Source organism: Scyliorhinus canicula, chromosome 8, assembly GCF_902713615.1.
Source record: "Scyliorhinus canicula chromosome 8, sScyCan1.1, whole genome shotgun sequence".
NCBI lineage: Eukaryota > Metazoa > Chordata > Chondrichthyes > Carcharhiniformes > Scyliorhinidae > Scyliorhinus > Scyliorhinus canicula.
In genome coordinates, this window is record NC_052153.1 from 145,880,226 (window position 1) to 145,892,929 (window position 12,704).

At 39.2% G+C, this 12,704-nt stretch overlaps 1 protein-coding gene across 1 annotated transcript in view; it reads right to left on the bottom strand.

Annotated features, from left to right (window-relative positions):
- Window positions 1–3,267: 3,267 nt before the first annotated feature.
- Window positions 3,268–12,704, bottom strand: part of LOC119969926 (single-stranded DNA-binding protein 3-like) — a 483,574-nt gene continuing 474,137 nt past the window's right edge. The window contains exon 17 of the mRNA XM_038803895.1: window positions 3,268–3,321. Within this exon, the coding sequence (XP_038659823.1) occupies window positions 3,268–3,321 (54 nt within the window). The remainder of the gene's footprint in view (window positions 3,322–12,704) is intronic.

Below are 12,704 nucleotides of genomic sequence, written 5' to 3' on the forward strand. Positions count from 1 at the left end.
CTCAATTTTATATGGAACCTGAACTGATAAATTGATACTTTCAAATACTCATGGACCACACATAATAAAGATTGGAATTTGTAATACGAATTGTTTAAATTCACCGAAAAGTAAGACATGTTTCGATTTTATTCTTAATGGAAGAAACAAATTGTAATTCAGACTATTTGGTGACTGCTTATTACGTCAAATTGATTTGAAGAACAAAGCAAAAGAGCACTTTTTCTTTTCTTGGGCGTATAATATAGTTGTGGCAATGTCACTGGTTTAGAGATCTGTGACAGCTTCTGGTACAATGACTAGAAATCATGAATTTCTACCTCCTGGAGTTTCATTCTACTCCTGCACTCGCAGGAACAATTCCTTTCAGCATTTTCTTCAGCCCAGTAGACACCGAATGCAAATGTGATGCAAATACTGTGACTTTTCCAATTACTGTACAAATAATTTAGGGCAAAGGGTTAACTTTTTTAAGCCTATCTGGCAAAACAAATTTAACTGGTTAAAATATATGTAACATTTTGTATGCATGAGAATAAAAGTCAGATTACCTGTATTCCAGAATGAGTCTAACTACCCAAGTTCAGCATTAATGGTACAGTCAATTTGATTCTGAAAAACATAGTATGGCTGCTCTTTGGCCCAACTCAGCTAAATTTAGATTAAAAAAACATGATTAAACAATCGTTTTTAGAGTAATTCATCAATGTTTTCTTTTAAGAAATTCAGTTAATTTTTAAAGTATAGATCACTCAAAATAAGTTTTTTTTAAATTCCAATACACTTAATTTCTGTCAGCATATGAATTTCATAAAATGTTTAGACTACGTAAAAATGGATGTGCAATTTTTTGATACTTGGGAGAAAGCATAAGAGATAGATCAAAACAAAGCAGGCCCATAAGCATTTATTTGATACAGTACCTCCTTCTGTAAATTAATAGTTTGGAACACAATTTGTTAAACTTTGCAGTTTTTATGTAAGTGCAATTTATATCACGTGCCTATAAATGAGACGCAACATATATCACTGGATTCTATAGTGACATGTATCTTTATGAATGTTTTATCTAGAATTTGTCATTTTCAAGTTGGAGGAAAATATACTCAACTGCTCCTTCCGTTAAAAAAAACCATAGATATTCAGGGCAAACTGATATTTCAATTAGTAGAGCTGAATTTAGTGTTTTCTGGCAGTTTCTGTTTAGTTGGCTGAAATCGTTAATACAATCCACATCAGAGATTCCAGAAATTGTTAAGCATGCTCGACAAGGCAAAAATCAAATACAAAAAAAAACAAAATAATAAAGAATTGGCTAATTCGGTGACATACTAACAATAACTACAGAAACACACTTGCTACAATGGAATCAATTTGCGATTTACAACAGTATTTTACAGTATAAACCATAGTCAAGACAAAGTTTCTTACACAAACTACATTATTTTACATACACACCAGAACGACTTTTGGAACAATTACCACTCTGTTATTGCAGCTACCTATCCATCGCAGAATTATTTATATTTGCCTTTAATAATCTCTTGTGCAAATGTTGGAAAAATAGTGGCAAATGGTGAAAGATCACTGGATTTTCTAATTCCAAAAGTGTGTGTGGCCGATTGGATCCCAAGAGTGCTGCTTATGGGAATTTCCCATTCAAGGTGGGATTTCCTCTCAGACAACCATTTCTCAATGAGAGGCACAAAGTAAAGGCAATATTATAGAAATCATAGAAAAACACAAGGTAAAATTGTCACAAAATTAATTTTCACAACTAACTTATATGGTTTACAAGTTAGCCTTTTGAACTTCACTGACTTGAACAAATCCACTAATTGGAAATAGTCTGTGCTGTACTGTGGTTCTACTTGCACAATTGTAACATAGCAACTAATCTCAGTATGTGATCTCAAAGACACCAATCAAATGTGAAATATAACTTCGGATAAAAGCAAAATGCTGCAGATGGAGATCTGAAATAAAAATAGGAAGTGCTGGAAAAACTCAGTCAGTCTTGCAGCATCTGTGGAGTGAGAAACAGAGTTAACGTTTTGTGTCCAATATAACTCATTGATATGGACTTGAAAAATTAACACTATAATTTCAGATGTTGGAATCACTACTCATCACAGTACATTTATAATTAACCAAAACATCCCTACACTCAAACAATTTGGACAAATTAAAAAAGTTCATATACTAAGAAATTGGCTGCTAAAAATGTTCAATTGCTTGGTGGATGCTAAGCCAATGGTCTGAAGCCAGAAGAGGGACTGAGAGATTGGAAACGTAGTTTATTAAATTTATTGACCTAACAAGTGTGATACAATGTTTTGCTGGACTAAACTGTACTCCAGTTTAGAAAAATGAACAGTGCTATCTCATAATATTCAGTGCTTATATGAACCGAAAGGAGACCATGCATATACAAATAATTAATGCAGTTAAAATATAGACCCTCAAAACAAATTACCCCTGTGTGTAAAACATCAAAAACCATTTGGGTGATTTTTGCCTATATTTTTGGTGGAAACAGGATGGTAGTGGAATATAAATCAAGGTGCTGCCCTAAATCCCCCATTCCCATTGACAATCGGCTGACTGCAATTTTGGAGCAATCTCGGAGACAGGTGAGCAGCGTCTTTCCTGGAACAAGTGGCAGATTATACTTACATTGTATGAAAACCAGGAGTCCTACACCACATTTAGGATCCCAATACAAGTCTAGTCAACAGTGTGCACATTTTGATTGGAACTATAAGCTTTGACATTTTCAAAACTCTTCCTGTTCATTGCAGGTCTCCTGCAAATTCCCACCACAACCCCCTTAACGTTTGGCTTGGCTCCACAGAGCAGCTGCAGATGTCCCACCTTTCCCAACCTGGCTGTTCAGTGTTGGAGGTTCAGCAATATTATTGAAATGAGGCTTGATCATGCATGGTTCAGATCTCACGCTGACAGAAATAACGTGACCATCCCAGCCAGATTTATGGCAAATTTTAAATATCACCCCTGTGCTTTAAGAATAATTTTGATATACCTCATTTCTCAGCAAGAAAATCAATGAACTTAATGAGTTATAAATAGTTTATAAAATGGAGACAATAAACAACAAGCAAGAAAGCACATTTTCTTCAGGTTGTTGGTGGTGGGCAGTGGCTTATGAAAATATAAACCATTTATCTGCTATCAATATGTAACCCAAATGCTTAATGCGCAAATGCTGCGATACCTTTTTCATTTAAACAGTTTAATATAACAAGGCTAGATGAACCGCTTGGAGGTAGTAACACTGTCCATCTCAGTTTCTCCAGAATTCTAAAACAAGACAAAATATAGCTAAGTTTAATGTACTCAGGAATCCAATGAAGCTTACAGAGAAAACAGCATTTTGGCCTGGTTCAGTTAAAAAAAAGTCATGAAAGTTTAAAATGTCTTTCTTTAGCACAAGCCGTGACTTGTACAACAATTTTACTTGCATGCTCAGATCATTGGGTGAGAACAGGCCAGTTCTTCCCAGAACCAGAATGCTCTAAATCACAACATAAAGATGCCATATACTGGCATAACTTCACAAAGTCACAAAAATGTCATCATATTTCAGCAAACTGTCACTAAAGGAAAGCTACCTCTAACCACCTTGACAATAGGCATTGTATTCAGACTGAAATTCCAAATTGTATGTGATTACTATGCATTTGACTTGGTACTGGCATTATGTTTCTGGTTAACATATAAATCATCTTCAAATGATAATACAAGAAAAAAGGTCTGACTGACTATATTAGTTATTTTTTTGGGGTGTGGTGTTGCCTTTTTTGTTTCACTTATACATATCATTTCATGCAAGCAAAAGGTTATAATGATCAAATTGTCGTACAGAAATTTCATATCTGTTAGGGCCTTTTCAAATGAGAAACCATAGAAAGAATTACACATACAATTTTCCAGTTTGTTATTTCACCAAGTGTTCACCGATTGCTTAGCTTCTCAATACACTTTAAGAGGGATCCACTGCTATAATTTTAACACATAACCATAAGTCACAAATACATTGATCAGTTGCAAAAACTTCCTCCGATGTTGTATTGTGCAATCATTATCACTAATTCCCACGTCGAAGTCTCTGAAAAGTTAAAAAAAACCTTCTATTCTTAAATTTGTTAGCCTCCAATAGAAATTGTATCAGGTCAACTGCACTGAGTGAGTTAACCTCAATCTTTTACAGCACGATTGTATAATTCTTCAACATGTATAATTAAAATGTATGTTAAAATCATTATTCCATATGGGAAAATTTTGGTAATTCCCATCTTCCTTTTATGTGGTCTGAGAACTGAAAAATCTAGTTTGTACAAAATTTTTTACACTGATTCCACTCTCAGTCCAGAAAACATTCTCATAGGAAAAGGCCCTAACTGCAGTAACTTTGAGAACCCTCAATTTCATACACATACAAATCAAAAAACAAAACAAAAACTGCAGTTTGTTACAATCTACACATAATGTACATTTACAATATATCATTTTGCACAGAAGGAAGAATAAGGAATACATGAAAATTTACAAAAGATAGTTTCATTTTCAATTATTTTTTAAAAAGAGGTAATGGCTAAAATGCAGATCTTTGTGGGGTGACATTAGATGAGGAAGATTGGCCATCTTCTGTTAGTGGTGGACCATGATCACACAGGTTCTACAATTTACCTCAAATGTTTCTAATCGCATACCCAGATCACTACTTCTCAGCACATTTTACTGTCATCAGGGTAAAGGGGAAAAAGAGAGAAATAAAAAGAAAATTCTGCAATTTCTGAGCTGCAATTACAATAGCACTTATTGGCTATTATCAGTGATCATAAGCAAATCCCATGTAGCGTTCAACACTGATATGCCAGAACTGTAGTTAGGACCTGAATCCACCACCACACTCATGATTAAAAGACAGGCTCTCTCCTATGACACAGGACAATTAATGTAGTTCTAATTCAATGAATAACACTTACTGACACAATGTTAAGTGCAAGATATTCATTTGCTTTTCTTTTTCCCTTCCATGTTTATCTTATCCTATGGTGTTTGGCTAGTATATTTGTTCTGCTAACCAGCAATGATGTCTTATAAAGCATAAAAAGAGGTATTATTCAGAGCCTGTTTATGCAATACAAAATTTCAAGTAACATAACTTGAGATATTTAGACTAAAAAATGAATTTGGAAGGGATACAGAAAAAAGAAGACACACATTAAGCCATGTTCTGATTGTATTCTTTCAAACAGCTGAATCAAGCACACCATGTCTTATTAAACTGTGGGAGGTCATGTAAGTTACTCTGTGACACCCAGGTCAGGCATCTCCTACATTTAAATGGTTGAACTGTTCAGTCTCTGAGGTTTTGTAAACTTAAAAAGAATATTTTGGACCCGCTTTCAGTACACAATGAGACACTATTGTCATTTACAGAAGAACAACAGGGTCTTTGCGAGAATCAAAACCTCTGTTTCCTGTAGACATTTGTAAAATATTTCATTCTTCTCTTGGATGTACTTATTTAATCTTTTAAGAGGGCAAACCATTCTGGTCTTGATCAAGAGGATGGATGCAAGATCACACACTCATTGTCATGCTTGGTGAATACTGTGAAGAACAAAGAAAACAGCATGTGAATGTAACTTAAGGATCAAATTTTATTCAGATATATGGAAATAATGTCAACATACTATGAATATAAACATCTATACAAATCAATTCTGCATATTACACTCTAATCAATATATAACCACAATTTGGAATATTTTCCAATAGCCCAGGAAAAAGGGTTATGATTTCAAGTCTACAGTACTCCAATTCTCCCACTAGGTGCAGCTATCAGGGCTATAATCAGGTACTGCAACATTACCTGGAATGAGGGGCCTGATGGGCCTAACACAGCTGCCTTGAGCAATATGATGGCATTTGCTTGATACATGAATTCTGAGTGCTGCTTATGATTCAAGGATTTCCCTCATCTCTTTTTGGTCTGGGTTGCATGACGCTTAAACTGAAGCTTTTACAATGCTTCATCAGAGGTCTGCCAATATCCACCTCCTTCCCCAAAGGAAACTGTGGCAACTCACCAAACCTACTATGATAGCACTTTCCAGCCTGGTGACCTCTACCACTGAGAACAGAAATATTATTGGAATCCCATCAACTTTGAGTTCCCCTCCAAGTCATCCACCATACCAACCTGAACATATACCACTGTTCCTTTTAAAGCACTTGTTAGAAAAATAAATCTTCAATTATCCACTTTCTCAGATTTCTCAACCGCTTCTTCCTCAGGAAACACATCCACTTACATTGTTGACTTAACTTTACAACTCTTACTCTTTGAATAAAGCAGCTATTTCTGAAGTCCCTTTTTTATTACTTTTCTTTTCTAAACTTGTGTCCCCTGAGTATTTGAAACCTTAAGCGTCATCTCTTTACACTGAATAGTTTAATATTTGAAAATCTAATTTGACAAATTTACTTTGCCCAAAGTTTAAATATTGTTTTTAAAAGACAGGGGGTGGGATTCTCCTGTCCGTCAGTCCCGCTTTCCTGGTCAACGCACCCTCACCGGTAGCCCGATTCTCCGTTCCGCTACCTGTCAATGGGATTTCCCACTGTGATCACCCCACGCTGCCGGGAAACCTGCAGGTGTGGGTGCATTGCCAGCGCACGGAGAATCCCCACCCCCCTCCTCCCACCCCCGGTAAAGAATCCAACTCAGAATGTTTTTGAATACTTTAAATCAAATCACACAAAAGAATGCAAGTCGCAGGAAGGCTCAGAAAAACAGCGGGAGATGGAGAATGCTGACAAACAGAAAGGTTTGAAATGATTAAAAAGTGCCCACGTATGTTGGGGCCTTTTGACTGTCAGAACAATTTAAACTTATAAACAAAGATTGTTGAGTAGTGCTAATGAACAAATGACTCTAAAATAAGTCTTGAATGGATTAACTTCCTTTCACCACTGCAACATCATGGTCAGGTTATCAATACAAAGATGTAGTAACTATATTCAAGGCACTTTGTTTCACTGTATTAAGGACTGGAACTGCAAAGTGGTTCCATTATGAAATCTTATAAACCATGTGATCCTGTTAGCTTGCAGTGAAATTACAGTTAACCACACATTCAATCAACAGGACTTTAGTCAAAACATGAAATGTCTTGCATTGTTTCAGAAATAATAGATCTGTTCAATGAGAAGGGATCAATATAAATGTTTAATTTAATCTCAGGATAACATTATCTATAAACTATTTAGGTTTTGCTGTCATGGATTATGATGCCACATGAATTCACCAGAATAAATAATAGCTTTATTCCTCAATTGAAGACACCCATAATTCCAGGTGTTGAACACTGTAAAATTTCACACATGGAAGTAACATTAGTCATGATTTCTAATCTTTCATGATATTCACAAGTTCTGCTATAAATGTGTGCGGATTTTGAGTGAGGACACAGTCAACCTCAGCTAGGAAGCTCTTCTTTTGTTGAACAGGCAGCCAATAATAATCACAGATGATGAAGGCCCATTTGCAAGAGGTACTTGTGGGAACCTACACCAATGCATCCGTGATTAAAAAGTAGGGAAACCAGAAAGAGAGGAAAATTAAGAAAAACTGTCCATCAGCCATACAATCTTCTTGGCATTACTAACTGAATGCCCCCAAAATGCTTCCTAAATGTTTAAATGCCATGCTAAACAAACCATAATGCATTGGCATGAGAATATAACTATAAAGCCAAGGATCATTTTTGGTCAGTCCAATGTGGAACAGAATCTGTGTTGTAACATTCCAAGACCATCGTACAAAATGACCATTCAATTACATTGAAAAATAGAATTTTGTTCATGCGCTTCATTGCAGGCAGCTGATTTTACCATCTGTCCTTTCTTAACATTTAAAATACTAATTTTAAAGATTTAGAAATTCCCAGGAATCTGATAGACTGCCGAAGTACTTTTGAAATAGAGGCCAGAATTTTCTCAAATGTAAAGTTGTCCTGGGACTGCAAGCAAATTGCAAGCCCATGGAGAGGGGCCATGAGTCGTCATGAGGAGATTACTGGCAGCAACCAATTAAGAGGCCGCTTCTGGGACCACCGTCTATTTAATAATGACAGCCTGCCTCTCAAGAGTTGCCAGCCAAATCAGTGGTCCAGCAGCTTGACAGGGCTACCCATGGAGAAAGAAAAGGACTCCAACATTTTGCAGCATCCTCAGAGGCCAGGAAGGCTCTTTTATTTAACGTGCTGGGAACAGGCAGACAGGTCGCGACAAACAGATAGCAAAACCTTCCAGCAGTAGCTTCAGAACACAAGTGACAGTCACTGCTGCCGTGAAGCCCCTTTTTGGGCAGTGGAATCACCATTCTAGAAGCCCCACCCCAACTCCAACCTCAGGAACCTGCTAAGAGCCGCCAGGGTTAACGGGGCAGTCACCTAAAGGAGGCTTATTCTGACACTCGTTAAATGCCTTTAGGGGTGGAACTGGCACTTAAATGATCCATGAATTATTTGAACTGACCATCCATCTCTGGTCCGTGGGTGGCCACACCACAACAATGATTTTAGGAAGACATCAGGCTCTCCTCCCAGTGCCTTTGGTCAACAGTTTATGAGGCCTCCCACCTCCCAGCCCATTTACAGAGGACTGATAAAATCCAGCCCACAAGTTCACATTGGTTTAGAGATTTACTATTGCTGATGCAAAACCAAAGTAGTGTGAGATGGAGGTGGTCTTACTCCCTTGACTCTAATGCACTTGGCTGTAAGGTTTGGAAGCAAATCCCAACTATACTGTCACATTGCACATTAAAATCACTTCCCATCCTTGAAAATGTGGTAGCATAACTAAAGGATCATGTGTGCACAGTAATGAAGCATACCGATATAGGCTAATTCACTAATATCGATCAAATTTTTATAGACATCAATCAAGCCACCTCTCACTCTCCGAAACTCCAATAGAAACAAGTACAGTCTGTCTAATCTTTCCCCAATAGACAACTCAATTTACATATTTGGTATATTCACATTTTAAAAGAGCCTAATGTCTAAGTACATCGTAACAGAGACTACCAAATTTGGGGCCTCACGGTAGCATGGTGGTTAGCATCAATGCTTCACAGCTCCAGGGTCCCAGGTTCGATTCCCGGCTGGGTCACTGTCTGTGTGGAGTCTGCACGTCCTCCCCGTGTGTGCGTGGGTTTCCTCCGGGTGCTCCGGTTTCCTCCCACAGTCCAAAGATGTGCGGGTTAGGTGGATTGGCCATGCTAAATTGCCCGTAGTGTAAGGTTAATGGGGGGATTGTTGGGTTACGGGTATACGGATTACGTGGGTTTAAGTGGGGTGATCATTGTTCGGCACAACATCGAGGGCCGAAGGGCCTGTTCTGTGCTGTACTGTTCTATGTTCTATGTTCTACCTGCAGGATGTATGATCAGTTATTGACATGAATAGCTTTTCTTCCTTGGTAAATGTAAGTGTCCTATTGAACAATGGGGAATGTTTGAGCCCAAGTTCCGACAGAGGTAAAAGTTAAAGAGCATTGTCAACTGTCATTGTTTCGTGGTGATCTGGACCCCATGCATTCCGTATTAACTTGACTACAGTATACTGCAACTAGACAAAACAAATCTGGCGGCAAAACACCGGAAACCACTGAGCCATCATAGTTGAAAGTTTCTAATGCAGCTGAAGTATAATATTTGTTCCAGCTTCCAAGTCCACCTGAAAACCAATCTCCTGGCTATTCGTTTACAAGAGGGGCCTCACGGTAGCATGGTGGTTAGCATCAATGCTTCACAGCTCCAGGGTCCCAGGTTCGATTCCCGGCTGGGTCACTGTCTGTGTGGAGTCTGCACGTCCTCCCCGTGTGTGCGTGGGTTTCCTCCGTGTGCTCCGGTTTCCTCCCACAGTCCAAAGATGTGCGGGTTAGGTGGATTGGCCATGCTAAATTGCCCGTAGTGTAAGGTTAATGGGGGGATTGTTGGGTTACGGATACGGGTTACGTGGGTTTAAGTAGGGTGATCATTGCTCGGCACAACATCGAGGGCCGAAGGGCCTGTTCTGTGCTGTACTGTTCTATGTTCTAAGAGAATCTTTGCATCTTCATGAGAATCTCTTGTTACTAAAAGACCTTCACTCCAACCAAAGTATCAATTCATCAAAGACATCATGCCTTCAATGGCACAGAGGCTGAGTTGAATTTTATTTTCATAATTCTTGGTTTAACTTCATCTGTATCTAACATTTGCATGTGTGATAGTGTGATTGGGTTGAGTGATTGAGGTGTCTCATTTTAAACATCCAGGACAAGTGTGTGATAATAAATAATCATCTATACTCTTAAAATCACCAAAAAGCTTGCTGCTGGAATTTATTTTAAATCAGGTAAAAATCACTCGAAGTGTAAGGAAATATATACATCTTACAAACAAATATCTTGATTATGGGCTTGAAGACACCACACAAATTCCATCCACAATACTTAACTTAACAAGTGTAAGAGGTTTACAGGAAAATACTGTTTATTTGTGGATCATTAGATATGTAAATCGAAGGACTAATCCAAATTTTAAAAAATGCAGATAGAAAGCTACTTCCTGCAAACATGAGAAAAGAAACAGTTCCATTACAATAGAAGAAATGGGCCAAAGAAAATACATTGGTAAGTGGTGAAATTGATTAATGTTCACACAGCATGCAATGCAGATGTAAATTTCACTCAGAAACCAAAAAAGAATGGAAGAAATCTTCAACTTTAGGATTCAGGGGCAGCACGGTGGCACAGTGGTTAGCATTGCTGCCTATGGCGCTGAGGACCCGGGTTCGAATCCCGGCCCTGGGTCACTGTCTGTGTGGAGTTTGCACATTCTCCCCGTGTTTGCGTGGGTTTCGCCCCCACACCCAAAAAGATGTGCAGGGCAGGTGGATTGGCCATGCTAAATTGCCCCTTAATTGGAAAAAATAATTGGGTACTCTAAATTTATTTTAAAAAACTTTAGGATTCAGTTTCAATCAACCAACAAATTATTTCCACAACTTATTTGGTGGTGAATTACAGTTCACTCAGCAAGTCCGAGTTGTTATGGTAACATCCACTTGTTACATGCATGTTGTGGTTTGGAGCCATTGGTAATGACAGTGGAGGCTTCAACATTATTTCTATCACATGGTTGGCCAGGAATCGCTCTTACTACCTGTCATATGGAAGGGTTTGCACGTTGTTCATCTGGTAAAACTTCTGGATACAAACTCTTCCTCAGATCTCCACTTTCAAACTGTTTGTCTGCATTAAGAAAACACCTTTCTTGAAGATCAAGACCTGGGGTGTTACTTGAACCTCGAGCTTCTGGCTCAGAGGAAGAAACTCTCGCCACTGCACCACAAGACCGCAATTATCTGGATCATTTAAAATCACAATTTGGTTTATTTCTTTTTACATTAGCCAATGTTTCAAATGTTTTCCTTTCAGCAAACAGAGCAGGAAAACAAAAACTTCTCCCGGCCACCTTCCTGACACCGGATTGATGTCATTGGTGTTTAAATCATTTGCATTTTTTTTAAATGAGGGAAATTTACCATTTACTTCATGAAACAGTTATGCCAATGTAGAAACAGTAGAGGGCACCATCTGGTTACTGAGAGAGCAAAAAAATCAAGAAATCTAAAATTTAATGTACTCGGATTAATTAATGATGGGATCATATATTTGCATTAAAAAGTTGAAGTCGGGGTCTAGTTTGAGGGCGGCGATGTTGCCAATGGCTCCAAGTAAGTATTCAGGGAGCCCGGTGATACAGTCCACCGTGAAGATATGGAATCAGTTGAGGAGGCATTTTAGGGTGGAAGGGATGTCGGTGCTAACGCCACTGAGCGAGAATCATGGATTTGAGCGGTGGGGGGGGTGATGGAGGAGGTGGAGGGAAGTGGGGCTGGTCAAGGTGAGGGATCTGTATTTGGAGGAAGGGTTCGCCAGTCTGGAGGAGCTAAAGGAGAGGGTAGAGCTGCCGAGGGGAGTAAGTTCAGGTATCTGCAGGGACTTTGTGCGAAAGGTCTGGAGGAGGTTCTCTAGGTTACCGGGGTGCACCTTGCTGGAGCGACTGCTGCTTCCGGATGTGGAACGGGAAGGAAGAATTGGGGATATATACAAGTGGCTGAGGGAGTAGGGAGCCGGTTGGGTGGTGAAGATCAAGGAGAAATGGGAAGCGGAGTTGGGAGGGGAGATCAATTGGGAGTATGGAGTGATGCACTGCGTAGGGTAAACGGGACCTCCTCTGGTACAAGGATGAGCCTGATACAGTTTAAGGTGGTCCACGGGGTGCATATGACTCGGGCGAGAATGAGTGGGTTCTTTCAGGGGCAGCAGATGAGAGTGAGAGGTGGGGGCGGGGGCCAGCGAATCACTTGCACATGTTTTGGCGTCGCAAAAAATTGAGAAGATTCTGGGCGGAAGTATTCGCAGTCTTAGCCAGTATAGTAGAGGAGGAGGTGAACCCGGACCCTTTGGTGGCGATATTTGGGGTTTCGCAGAAGCCGGAGTTCATGGAGAGGAGGAAGACCGATGTCGTGGCCTTCGCCTCCCTGATTGCACAGCGGCGAACTTTGCTGGAGTGGCGGTCAGCATCTCCGGGGGGATAGTGGTTTGGTTGGGTG